The following is a 12,575-nucleotide window of genomic DNA, read 5'->3' on the forward strand; positions in this document are numbered from 1 at the left end:
TTAGTCTTCTGTTGTGAGGGAGCACTAACAGGCAGCCAGATACCTGAATGAGAACAAATGAGTGTTAGTGGACAGCACAGCCCCTACCAACGTCAAAACTGCTGTCTTTTTTCAGGAGCATGTGTGCTTGTGATTATAATTTTTGATGGCATGAATTTTCTGCTAGGGGGGAAAAAAAACTTGTTCTTAGTTTGCAAGGTGGGATTTAATCTAACAATCATTCTTTGGTATTCTACAGAGAGAAGCATGGCTTCCAAGTGCTCTGATAGCCAGCCAAAGTTATAAGACTCAGCTCTGGGTCCTCGGGGACAATGGTAGAGGGGCTTGATAAACTAGGTTTAGAGAAGACACCGGGGTCAACTGAAGAGAGGAGAAAACCAAGTGGGCTAGGGATAACAGACATTACTTGCATGCTGCCAGCTGGGCCTCCTCAGTGGGCACCCCTCAGCTGGGGAGAGCTGTGAGCTGGTCCCCCACATGGGAAGAATGTCCACATCTGGTTTTGTAAATGGTCAAGATGCACAGTAAGATTCCCTTGAGTCTGCAATGCAGCTTCTGTTGCAAAAAAAAAAAGGGGGGGGGGACGAATAGCAAGAAGGGGCCAGTAAAAGTCTTTAAAAGTTTTATCTATGGCAACCCTACAACCTTCCCTCTTTTCAGGAAATAGGAAAGAGCTCGAACAGCCATACCTTGGCATCATAGGTGAATTGCTCACGTCTCCCTTAACATCCTAAGGGACAAAGTGAGCCAGATTCTGCAATCACGGTCATAGGATATTAGAGCTCTAAGAAGCCTCAAAAAGTCAGTTTTCACCGAAATCCTTTGCCCTATACATCTCTCCTTCCTGTATAGGGAGAAAAGTGTTCTCCACAGTGGGCACAGTGCAGACTTAACTATGACGTAGGATTACCACACCACCTTGTGGCCAAAATCTAAAAAAATGTGAACACACACAGAAACAGCTCCTATTTGTTCCATTCTTACTCGGAAGGTAGAGTTTCTAGTAATAGTTCACTTTCTCATGACCACGTAAAACACTTCGAGAATACGGTTTCCTGTTTTATACATGCATATCATAAAAACAGTATGGACTAAGAATAAGGCTTATGTAATTGAGTCTTTAGACCTCAATCATGCATTTTTGGCTCAATGTTCTACTTTGGGCTTAGGGAACTAGCGAGTGGGAAATGGTGGGAAAGAACGTCAGAATTTCAAAGTAAATGACTTTAACATCTTTCAGTGGTGCCGGGCCAACCTCAAGTATTCGTGCTACTGTATTTCTCCAACTTCTTTATGGTCATAATGACTGTCTTCTCACATGAATCAGACATTAGTGAAAAAGGCAGTCCTCCACATGGTCAGAGTACTCTTGGACACACGTTCCTTTGACAACATCCTCACACTCACGTTCCTCTTGCCCACACATCAAATTTCCACAGTGTTTATTGGTACTTATATGGCAAATTTATCTAGAGGTTGACTCCAAGTTTCAAGCAATTTCATATGGAACTGCAAAAATATGTGTTTTATTTTCTACATTCCAGCCCATCATAGTTTAGTGGGTGCTTTTTAAAAGTAGAACTTAAATTCAGAGAAGACTTTACTTAAAACTATGTTGAGATCACTTTCTTCATAAGGGATTTGGATCTACTTGCAAAGTAGCTTTTATGAACTGGAGTTAGATTTGTCCCACATGTAAATCTAGAAGCATTTGAGGTTCAGAAGCTTGAAAACCAAAGGATGAGGATAGTTTCCCTCCAACCTTGTAGGATAAGGTCCTGCAAAATGCCCTGAACAGGAGAAAACTGGGATCGCATTTTCAGCACTACTTGTGGGGGAAATGAAGGACTACTAAGTTTGCAACTGAATTCTCCGAAGACCTTTGGAAAAAATGTCCACCTAAAATAAGATTAGAGTAATAGTCTAGCTAAACCTGACATTTTGCACATACTGGGTAAGTGGCTGGAGGACATTTACTCTCTTTTGCTTCTCAGAAACTATGATCTCTCTTCTTTGGTGTCCAGGAGATGCTTATCAAATTACATTTGCTTGTGGATGATACACCTAATTGTGGCATTTTTTTACTACTGGGTTTGGCCCTCTATCCCTGTGTTCAAGTGTTAGAGGAGTTCAGAGTTAATTCTCAAAAGAAAGGTGAAATCATTTAACCTACCAATATGGACAATTAGGTAGTTCTCAAACTTCCCCCTCTGAAAACAGCCTCTGTTTACCTGTGATAGCTGAAAGCCCCTTACATATGACAAGACTCACACTTCCCTGACCAGTCTCAGGAAAGGGGTTCCAAAGGTCCCCTTTATTGTCCTTTATAAGAAGATTTTATGGCAAGCCTTTTGCCTCCTTGCATCCAAGAAAGCAAGATGGGTCACCAGCAGCTCTATGGGAGCCTGGAAAACTCAGCTGGGGATCTCGTGCTGATCCGGAAATATGGCCCCAGTGTGTGCCGCCAGTGTCTCCATCAGTAAAAGGATGCAGGCTTCAGAAAGCTGGATTAAGTGAACTCCCCTAAGTGGTTCATCCAAGATATCTACCTTAATGCTAGCTCTTTGAACATAAAAATATTTCAATTAAAAAAAAGACTTTATGGCAAAAGTGCTGTCAGGTGTTTGGTTTTTTTTTTTTTAAGATTTTTATTTATGTATTTTTTTTTTATTTTATTCATTTATTTGCTAGAGAGAAAGTGCACAAGCAGGCCAAGCAGCAGGCAGAGGGAGAAGCAGGCTCCCCACTGAGCAAGGAGCCCGAGGCAGGGCTCAATCCTAGGACCCTGGGATCATGACCTGAGCTGAAGGCAGCCACTTAACTGACTGAGCCACCTAGGCATCCGGGTGCTGTCACTTTTAACATTTCTATTCTCAACTCCCAAGTCCCATTTTTCTTGTTAACGCCTGAGAGTGACTACTGACAAATTCAAACTAAAAATTATCACTATTGCCAAAGAGCTAAAAAGAAACAAAGAATTTGCAGTTGGGAGGATTACTGAATTCGACACAAAGGATTGAAGAACCAGAAGGACATACTCTTAAGATCTGTCCTCTAGAAACTGAATGTGTCACAGTAAAATACTTAGAACAGTGTTTGGTACACAATGACTATGATTATGATTATAGAATACTAAATTGATAAATACATACCTTATTTTTCCATTAACATTGATAAATTTGTATTTTTCAGTTAGCTGCTTTTGGCCTTCTTTTAAGAGCATAAAGTTTATCTTGTTATTTGTTTTACGGAAATTAAATAACTATGAGATAAATTAGTATACAGAATTTTAAACCCAGACAGAATGTAGGGGACATGTATTACCCATCTAACTGTAACAAGCTGCATTTTTACATTTCTAAAGGTTAAGACTTATCACTATTTTAGCTAAAATCCTATTAAAGGGACAAAGTTCACCAACCTGGGTATATCAAATTAAACTACAATAAAATCTTCCGAGAAAGAGTGACTTTTTATTGGTATGAAAGTTCACATAAAACACACATACAAATTATGGTGATACCTCAAAGCTAGCCGGGAATAAAGTGGACCTAACTATACATGTTAAATAAAATAATAAAATCAAGGACTTCAGAAAAACCTTACTGGAAAAGTATCCAAAAAAGACTTCTGACAAAACAAAAAAAGAAAAAGAAAAAAATCAATGACCTGATAAATACTGGCTAGGAACTCATTATGAGAAGTAAGACCTATTTCTTTACAATTTGAAAAATGTCCAGCTTTCAACATCTTTGATATTTATCTCATTCTCTGGCTCACAAATTTCGGGTTGCCACAATTTTGGCAGGTTAGCTGGCAGTGATAGTCTTTTCTCTTCTTAAATTCTCTTTGGGCTTGGAATAGTCCCAGGGCCGTCTGTTCTCAGTGAACCCATAGAGTTTCCTAAGTGCCACTCGAGCCGCTTCTTCTTCTGCAACCAGCACTGTTTCCCCAGGTCCTTCTGCAATCAACTTTTTATCACTAGAAAAAAACCAAGAGTAATCTGAAATTACCCATGATCATAAGACACATCCACAATCAGTTATGGTTTCTAAATCTTGTTTTGGCAAAACATCTACCAGAAGTAACACAAGAGCTTTGGATCTAGTATCTTTTGAAAATTAACTAGTTTTGTTGCAAAGTCATTATATATAGTAGTTAGAAAAGAAATACTTACATTTCCATACAAATATAAACAACTCACTAGGTCCAATATTTTTCAAATCAAAAAACCAAGGCACATCTAAGTAAGTATGGGTGTGTTCTGTTGTTGTTGATGATGGAAGAATTTAAAGAATATATAAAAATCTTGCTATAAAAAAACCTGAAACTATTAAAAATATTCAAGGAAAATAAAACTACATTATTTTTAATTCATCTTGAATCTGTGATATGAGGAAAAATTTGATGGAAAAAACCTGTGCCTTTCTGGTTTCTCATCTAAACTTTAAAACAAATGAGAAATCAGTTCAGTATCTTAAAAGAGCTTTAGATCTTTAAAACTAGCTATGATTTAAAACATTATTTTATATATTATAATCCAATCTAATTTATTCCCAAAGATACTGAGGTAGCACAGGGAACCCTCAAGGCTATCAGTGTTCTAGTAAAGCCAAATTAAACAAAAATGGGTATTCCTGCTTTACTGATATTTCTATTATGAAAACTAGCAAACTCTTCTCCAAAAATGTAAAACTGTTCCCACAGGGAGGAAAGGACGTGCACTGAACAAGTGTGGTATGGATGTCTCAATTACATTTAACTACTTCCTGAAACTTCCTGACCCCAAACTTTACTAACTAAAAAAAGCATCTCAGAAAATCTCATGAACAGCAACTCCACTTAGTAGCTCGGATTCAAAATAAGTTGACTTGAAGCTAAAGAAGACTAGCACCAAACTTAAGAAAAATGAGCAAAACTATGCAGGAAAAAGAGAAACAATATGGAAGGAATTTGCTAAGAACCCTTCGCTATGGTAGTAATTTGAAATGAAACAAAGGTTAATCATATAGGTTAAACCTGACAGTAGTAACTCTACACATACGTATCTGCAATAGTATGGCAGAGAGAAAATCATCTAAATGAATTTCAAGCACAAAATGTTTATCATGTTTCTAGTCCAACGATGGTCTTAGTGTATCACTGACTGTTTTTTAAAATACCATTATATGAAATCTAGGAAAAAACTAAATAAATCTACTACCCAATGACGACCACCGTTAGTAATAGGGCAAACTGCTTTGTTTAAAAATAAGAGATCATTCTTCAAAATTTCCGTGTGTCACTAGAAATCCTTTAAAAACATCACCTGTCCTAGCTGTACTATATTCTATCATGTGCATTTGTTATTTCCCTATAACTGAATACCAAAGTTATTTCTAATTTTTTTTTTAAAAGATTTTTTATTTATTTATTTGACAGAGACAGAGACAGCCAGCGAGAGAGGGAACACAAGCAGGGGGAGTGGGAGAGGAAGAAGCAGGCTCATAGCAGAGGAGCCTGACGTGGGGCTCGATCCCATGACGCCGGGATCACGCCCTGAGCCGAAGGCAGGCGCTTAACCACTGTGCCACCCAGGCACCCCTATTTCTAATTTTCTAATAGAAAAAATGCTATTAGTTAACAACTGTTTACTGACTACCATGTCCTAGGAACTGTTCTAGGTATGGGGTATGAAGGGTAAACAACAAATGAACACCTTTGTTTACAGATTTCTGATGCAACCTGGAGAGAACACCCAAAGTGAGAATACCAAACCAAAGGATGTGAAGAATTTAAAGACTCTTGGTGTTTTGGTCAAAATTACTGACAGAAATACTGTACATCTCTTTTCTTCTACTAGGAATATATGAATTGCTGATAAAGGATGTGTTTAAGACTTACCAAGCTAATAAGCAAGAGAGTACCTCATCATTTTACTTTGCATTCCAATTAAAACTAAAGTTGAAACTTTTTACAACATTGTCCATTTTCTCCTTTATGATGTCTTCCATTGCCTTTAACCTATAAAATCCTACATCATATAAAGATCAGAAAAATACTGACCTCAATTTTAATCTAGGTTTCTTAAATATTCAATCAGTGTGAGGCAAACTAACTGCTTACTAACAAAACTAAAACATTCTCAATGTGGGCTGATTTATGTATTTTGATGGACAACTAAGCCCTTCCTTTTCAGGTCCTAGGCTCAGTTGAAATTGTACAAGTGTGGATTACGGGTAAATAAATCTCTAACACTCACGAATCAGAACTTATATTTTTCTACAGAAATATTTAGATTAACATGAAATTCTTACTCATTAAAATGAATGGAATTCTACACTGTACAGCTGGTTGACAACAGCTACTATTAGCAGACCACAGATTACTGACCTTCCCCTAAGACTGACCAGCAAGAAAGGAAGCAGTAAATCAATAATCATGGGAATGAGATTTTTTAAATCTGTTAATGCAATCAGAGCTTTATATTAAGGAATGTGAGAAGTCAGTTGTTAAGGCTTCCAATCAATGTTATGAAGTTAAGATTAAAATTTTACTAACCAGTATAAGCCAACAAAAAACACAGGCAAAGCCGTGGTGCTTCCAGACTGCCTGGTAAGTCTAGATTCAGGAGCTGAAACATTCCTTTTCTTCAATTCTTCTACCAGTAACCCCATGGGATTTATTATCTTCCAAATCTCAAAGAGTTCTTTTCCAGTCATCTGAGTAATTAAGAAGTCCTGCATATAAAAATACAATTTATACATTTAAAGTAGTATAAAGGAAATAAGGACCATATTCAAAGTACACATTTAACAGAATTTAAAAACTTAATGGGAACTGAAAAAGACAAAATGTACTATTCCTTTTCATATACATAGTGTTTCATGTAAGTTTGATTATAAAAATCACAGTTGTTGCAGATGACATGATCTCTGTGGCAAGAGAACTCAAAAGATTCCACCAATACACAAGTTCAGTAAAGTCTCAGGATACAAAATCAACGTCCCAAAATCTGTTGCATTTTTACACACCAATAATGAAGCAGCAGAAAGAGAAATCAAGGAATAGATCCCAATTACAATTTCACCATAAGATATCTAGGAATAAACTTTTTTTTTTTAAAAGGTTTTATTTATTTGTCAGAGAGAGAGAGCATGCACACAAGCAGGGGGAGCAGCAGGTAGAGGGAGAAGCAGACTCCCTGCTGAGCAAGGAGCCCAATGTGAGACTTGATCCCAGGAGCCTGGGATCATGACCTGGGCCGAAGCCAGCCGCTTAACCAACTGAGCCATCCAGGCGTCCCTATCTAGGAATAAACTTAACCAAAGAGGTAAAAGATCTGTACTCTGAAAACTACAGAACATTATGAAAGAAATTGAAGGTGACACAAAGAAATGGAAAAACATTCTATGTTCATGGACTGGAAGATCAAATACTGTTAAAATGTCTATACTACCCAAAGCACTCTACACATTCAATATAATCCCTATCAAAATACAACCAGCATTTTAGACAGAACAATCCTAAAATTATATGGAACCACAAAAGACCCAAATAGCCAAAGCAGTTTTAAAAAAGAAAAGCAAAGCTGCAGGCATCACATATCTGGACTTCAAGTTATATTACAAAGCTATAGTGATCAAGACAGTATGGTACGGGGCACCTGGGTGGTGTGGTCAGTTAAGCATTTGACTCTTGATTTCAGCTCAGGTCATGATCTCAGGGTTATGAGATCAAGCCCAGTGTCAGGCTCTGTGCTGGGTATGGAGCCTGCTTAAGATTCTCTCTCTCTCTTTCCCTCTGCCCCTCCTCATCCCAAAAATAAAATTAAAATAAAATAAATAAAAAATTTAAAAATAATAATGAAATTAATTAATTAAAAAAACAGTACAGTACTGGTACAAAAACACACATAGATCCATGGAACAGAATAGACAACTCAGAAAGGGACCCACAACCATATATGGTCAACTAATTTTGACAAAGCAGGAAAGAATATCCATTGGAAAAAAGACAGTTTCTTCAACAAATGGTGTTGGGAAAACTGGAGAGCAACATGTGAAAGAATGAAACTGGACCACCTTCTTACACCATACACAAAAATAAATTCAAAATGGATGAAAGACCTAAATGTGAGATAGGAAACCATCAAAATCCTAGAAGTGAACACAGGCAGCAACCTCTTTGACATAGGCTATAGCAAATTCTTACTAGACACATCTCTGGAGGCAAAGGAAACAAAAGCAAAAATGAACTACTGGGACCTCATCAAGACAAAAAGCTTCTGCACAACAAAGGAAACAATCAACAAAACTGAAAGGCAGCCTTTAGCATGGGAGAAGACATTTGCAAATGACATATCTGACAAAGGGTTAGTATCCAGAATCTATAAAGAACTTATCAAACTCAACACACAAAAACCAAATAATCCAGTCAAGAAATGGGCAGAACACATGAATAGGCATTTTTCCAAAGAAGACATACAGACACACGAAGGCCAACAGACACATGAAAATATGCTCAACATCACACATCATCAGGGAAGTACAAATCAAAACTACGAGATACCACCTCACACCAGTCAGAAGGGCTAAAATTAACAACACAGGAAACAACGGAAGTTGGCAAGGTTGCAGAGAAAGGGCAACCCTCTTACACTGTTGGTGGGAATGTGAACTGGTGCAGACACTCTGGAGAACAGTATGGTGGTTCCTCAAAATGTTAAAAATAGAATTACCCTATGACTTAGCAACTACACTACTAGGTATTTACTCAAAACCAAACAAAAATACTGATTCAAGGGACACGTGCATCCCGACATTTATAGTAGCATTATCAACAGTAGCCAAATTATGGAAAGAGCCCAAATGTCCATCAACTGATGAATGGATAAAGTGGTAACACACACACACACACACACACACACACACAGAGGAATATTACTCAGCCATAAAAAAGAATGAAATCTTGCCATTTGCAATGACGTGGATGGAGCTAGAGGGTATTATGTTAAGAAAAATAAGTCAGAAAAAGACAAACACAAAATGATTTCACTCATATTTGGAATTTAAGAAATGAAACCTAAACCTGGGCAAAAAAAAAAAGAGAGCGGCAAACCATGAAACAGACTCTTAACTACAATAAACAAACAGGGCTGCTGGAAGGGGGTGGTAGGCAGAGGGGTAGGTTAAATGGGTGATGGGTATTAAGGAGTATACTTGTTGTGATGAGCAGTATGTGTTATATGGAAGTGATAAATCACTAAATTCTACTCTTAAAAACTAATATTACACTAAATATTAACTAAATGGAACTTAAATAAAAACTTGGAAAAAGGGGCGCCTGGGTGGCACAGCGGTTAAGCGTCTGCCTTCAGCTCAGGGCGTGATCCCGGCGTTATGGGATCGAGCCCCACATCAGGCTCCTCCGCTATGAGCCTGCTTCTTCCTCTCCCACTCCCCCTGCTTGTGTTCCCTCTCTCGCTGGCTGTCTCTATCTCTGTCGAATAAATAAATAAAATCTTAAAAAAAAAAAAAAAAAAAAAAAAACTTGGAAAAAAAAAAACAACAAACCAAAATTCATAGTTGAAGGTAAAATCTTATAACTTAGACTCCTGGTTTCGGCTCAGGGTAATCTCAGGGCTGTGAGATCCAGCTCTGCACAAGGCTCCACACTCGGCACGGAGTCTGCTTAGGACTCTCTCCCTCTCCCTCCGCCTGCCCCCCAGCGTGCACCACGCACGTGTGCACGCACACACACTCTCTCAAAAAAATAAATCTTAAAAAAAAAAGCTTTAGGTCCTTCTCAGAATTTGGTAGGGAGAAAAATTCACAGCTCACCTTACAAAGAAATGAATTACAAAAAAATTTTTCCTTCTCTCCACCTCAAGCAGGTCCAGGTATGTGCAATTAAGCATTACCTACCCTGATGAAAAGAGCGGTCCTCTCAGGGCCACTGCTCTGTAGCAGGGCTCCAATCACTGCAAAGAAAGTCCGCTGTAAAACAGGCGGGAGAACTGGAAATTCTGCACTCAGTGTTAACTGCTCCACAGCCAAGTTTCTGGCCACGTGACACACCACTTCCTCACCGGTGAGAAAGTCAACAAGACTTTTAATGCCTTCACTGGGCAAGTCTGGGTAAGCATCCTTAAGAAACTGTGTGAGGCAAGTTTCTGAAAAAGATGTCCCTTGCTCAGAGAGTTCCTGATTATCTTTAAGATTCAGAAGAACAGCTTCTTTCTCTATTCCAAGGTTTTGGCGCTTGGCCTCCTCACTTTTAATATAGCAGCTATTAACAAATGCAGTTTTGAGAAGATCTAAGGAAAAGGTTTCCTGTAACCGATGTCCAAATGCTTGTATTTCAGCATGGTAATCCCAGTTGGGCTTCTCTGAACTGAAAATCCAAAAGAGAAGACAGTAAGCAATAGTAAAGAGAACAAGATGTTACAATGACGTGAAAACTTTAATTGTGATGCAATTTTATTGATTATGTAAGGGAAATTTTAAAAAGACTGAGTTTCATTTTAACACCACGCTTTGATTTTCTGAAAGTAAAATTTAAGTCAGATGATTCCTTGTGCTTCTTTGCTATATACACTGGTGGATTCATTTTCCCTTGGAGCCAACTGCCACATTAAAGTTCTTCAACATCAGAGACTAAGCCATTAACCTACCTTTTAGATTCTTTATTTCTGCTATAACCATGGAATTATGCTTTATACCTAGGTATGAAATAGGAATTATAATTTCGCAGGTTCAAGCTCTAAACAATAAGTACACTATATTTATCTCTTACTTTATTAAGTTTTAAAAACACCCATTTAAGTTAGCATCTAAATAATCTAGTATCATTAAAAGTAGGTTAAAAGTTCATAATCATTCCCAAGAACAGCTAAAAGGTCTTTTTAAAAAAAGACAATAAAATCCAAATAAAACTCTTTTAAGTAAAAATGGATAGGAAAATATAAAGATCTTGGTTGTTAAGTCATAGAATGTATATTAACCTATATAATCCTTAGTTGTTTCCAACTATAAAAGCCAAAAGTGACTAACCTCACAATAATCAAAGAAACATGAATTAGAGATACTATTTTCTGCTTATTAGGAAAATAACTTGCTTGTTTGGGTTTTTTAAAGATTTTACTTACGGGTGCCTGGGTGGCTCAGTCAGTTAAGCATCTGCCTTTAGCCCAGGTCACGATCTTGGAGTCCTGGGATCAAACCCCAAGTTGGGATCCCTGCTCAGTGGGGAGTCTGCTTCTCACTCTCCCTCTGCCCCCCACCCCCCGCTTGTGCTTGCTCTCTCTCTCTCTCCCCCTCATAAATAAAATCTTAAAAAAAAAAAAAAAGATTTTACTTATTTGACAGAAAGAGCAGCGGGAACAGCAGAGGGAGAGGGAGAAGCAGGCTCCCCACTAAGCAGGGAGCCTCATGCAGGGCTCCACCCCAGGACCCTGGGCTCATGACTTGAGCCAAAGGCAGACGCTTAACCAACTGGGCCACCCAGTCGCCCCTGTTTTGAACGAGTATAGAATATAAACACTGACAGATGTATAAATTGGTTCAGCTTTGGGGGGGGGGTGCAATATTAAGGCAGCTATCAAAATTTCATACTAAATCTCCCCAAGGACTAATAACTTCAAAGCTAGTCGCTGTTCCAACGGTTCTAACAGAGATAATAAGGAACTGACGTACCTACAAATGGAATCAAAAGAGTGAGAGACATCTATTTTACATCGCCACGACTACATGTCAAAGTCACATTACTAGAGAAAAAGATTCAAGACCTCAGGTATTGATCTCATTTGGAGCTATAAAGATGTCTTTCTCTGCTAGACTACTGGACTTCTTTGCCAAGTTACTGCCAGACACTGCTGGAACAAGATTAAGAAGGAACAAGATTATTTGAGGGAAAAAAAACCTAAAGCTCAACTGTTTTCCTTTTATTCTGGCAAGCAGACTTGTAGTTGCATGTCCCTAAAATACTGTGGAATGTTTTTCCCCCTCTTATCGGTCTTACCCAAGAATTCTCAGCCATTACCACACAGGGACTACAACCCCAAGCCCACAGAAAGGTTGGCCTCACCAGGCCTCATTTCTCACAACTCAACCGACAGGCAAGAGTTCCGAAGCGTCGGGGGCAGACCCGTGTTCCACACCGAGGCAGGAAATTCATTCCTTGTGCCTCAGCCCACGCGTCCACTTTCCACCCGTGTCTCTACCGCAAACGTCCTAGACTCAAACCAGGCGCGCTTTAGCGACGAGCAACCCTCCCAGCCGCCGCCGGCTCCACGACCCCCACCCGGACCCCTTCCGAGGCGGCTCCTACCGGCGCACGGGCGGCGGCGGGGACCGGAGAAGGCGCCGCCGCTCTAACTCCTTCTGGAAGCGGAAGGCGGCACGGAATCCCTTCTTCACGCCCCGAACTGGGGGGACGAGAATGGGGGCCCCGGCCCGTGCCAGGAGGCAGCGAGGCCCCTGCAAAAGCAGTCTCCCGAGGCCGGATGCCATTACAGGGAAAAAGCAATGAAGGGCGGAAGGAAGAAAGTCGGACCAGTGTCGCGGTAACACAGCCCCCCCCCCCCCCCCCCCCCC

General features: G+C 39.4%; 1 protein-coding gene across 1 annotated transcript; it reads right to left on the bottom strand.

The window, feature by feature from the left end:
* Window positions 1-3,453: 3,453 nt before the first annotated feature.
* On the bottom strand, window positions 3,454-12,530 carry MRPL44 (mitochondrial ribosomal protein L44). Its single transcript, XM_008690406.2, has 4 exons — window positions 12,310-12,530; window positions 9,906-10,374; window positions 6,541-6,719; window positions 3,454-3,981 (listed from the first exon to the last, which is right to left on the bottom strand). Exons 1-4 carry the CDS (start codon window positions 12,489-12,491, stop codon window positions 3,810-3,812), a joined length of 1,002 nt encoding a protein of 333 aa, XP_008688628.1. The 5' UTR covers window positions 12,492-12,530; the 3' UTR covers window positions 3,454-3,809.
* Window positions 12,531-12,575: the final 45 nt, after the last annotated feature.

Source organism: Ursus maritimus, unplaced genomic scaffold, assembly GCF_017311325.1.
Source record: "Ursus maritimus isolate PB19 unplaced genomic scaffold, ASM1731132v1 scaffold_1, whole genome shotgun sequence".
NCBI classification, from domain to species: Eukaryota; Metazoa; Chordata; class Mammalia; order Carnivora; family Ursidae; genus Ursus; species Ursus maritimus.

Excerpts from the sequence above, each read along its gene's own strand:
- MRPL44 (XM_008690406.2), bottom strand. The coding sequence starts at position 12,491 with ATGGCATCCGGCCTCGGGAGACTGCTTTTGCAGGGGCCTCGCTGCCTC. Across the intron at positions 10,375-12,309 it reads CCGCCGCCGCCCGTGCGCCG|TTCAGAGAAGCCCAACTGGG; the intron begins GTAGGAGCCGCC and ends TTGGATTTTCAG. Across the intron at positions 3,982-6,540 it reads TTTTTTGTTGGCTTATACTG|TGATAAAAAGTTGATTGCAG; the intron begins GTTAGTAAAATT and ends GTTTTTTTCTAG.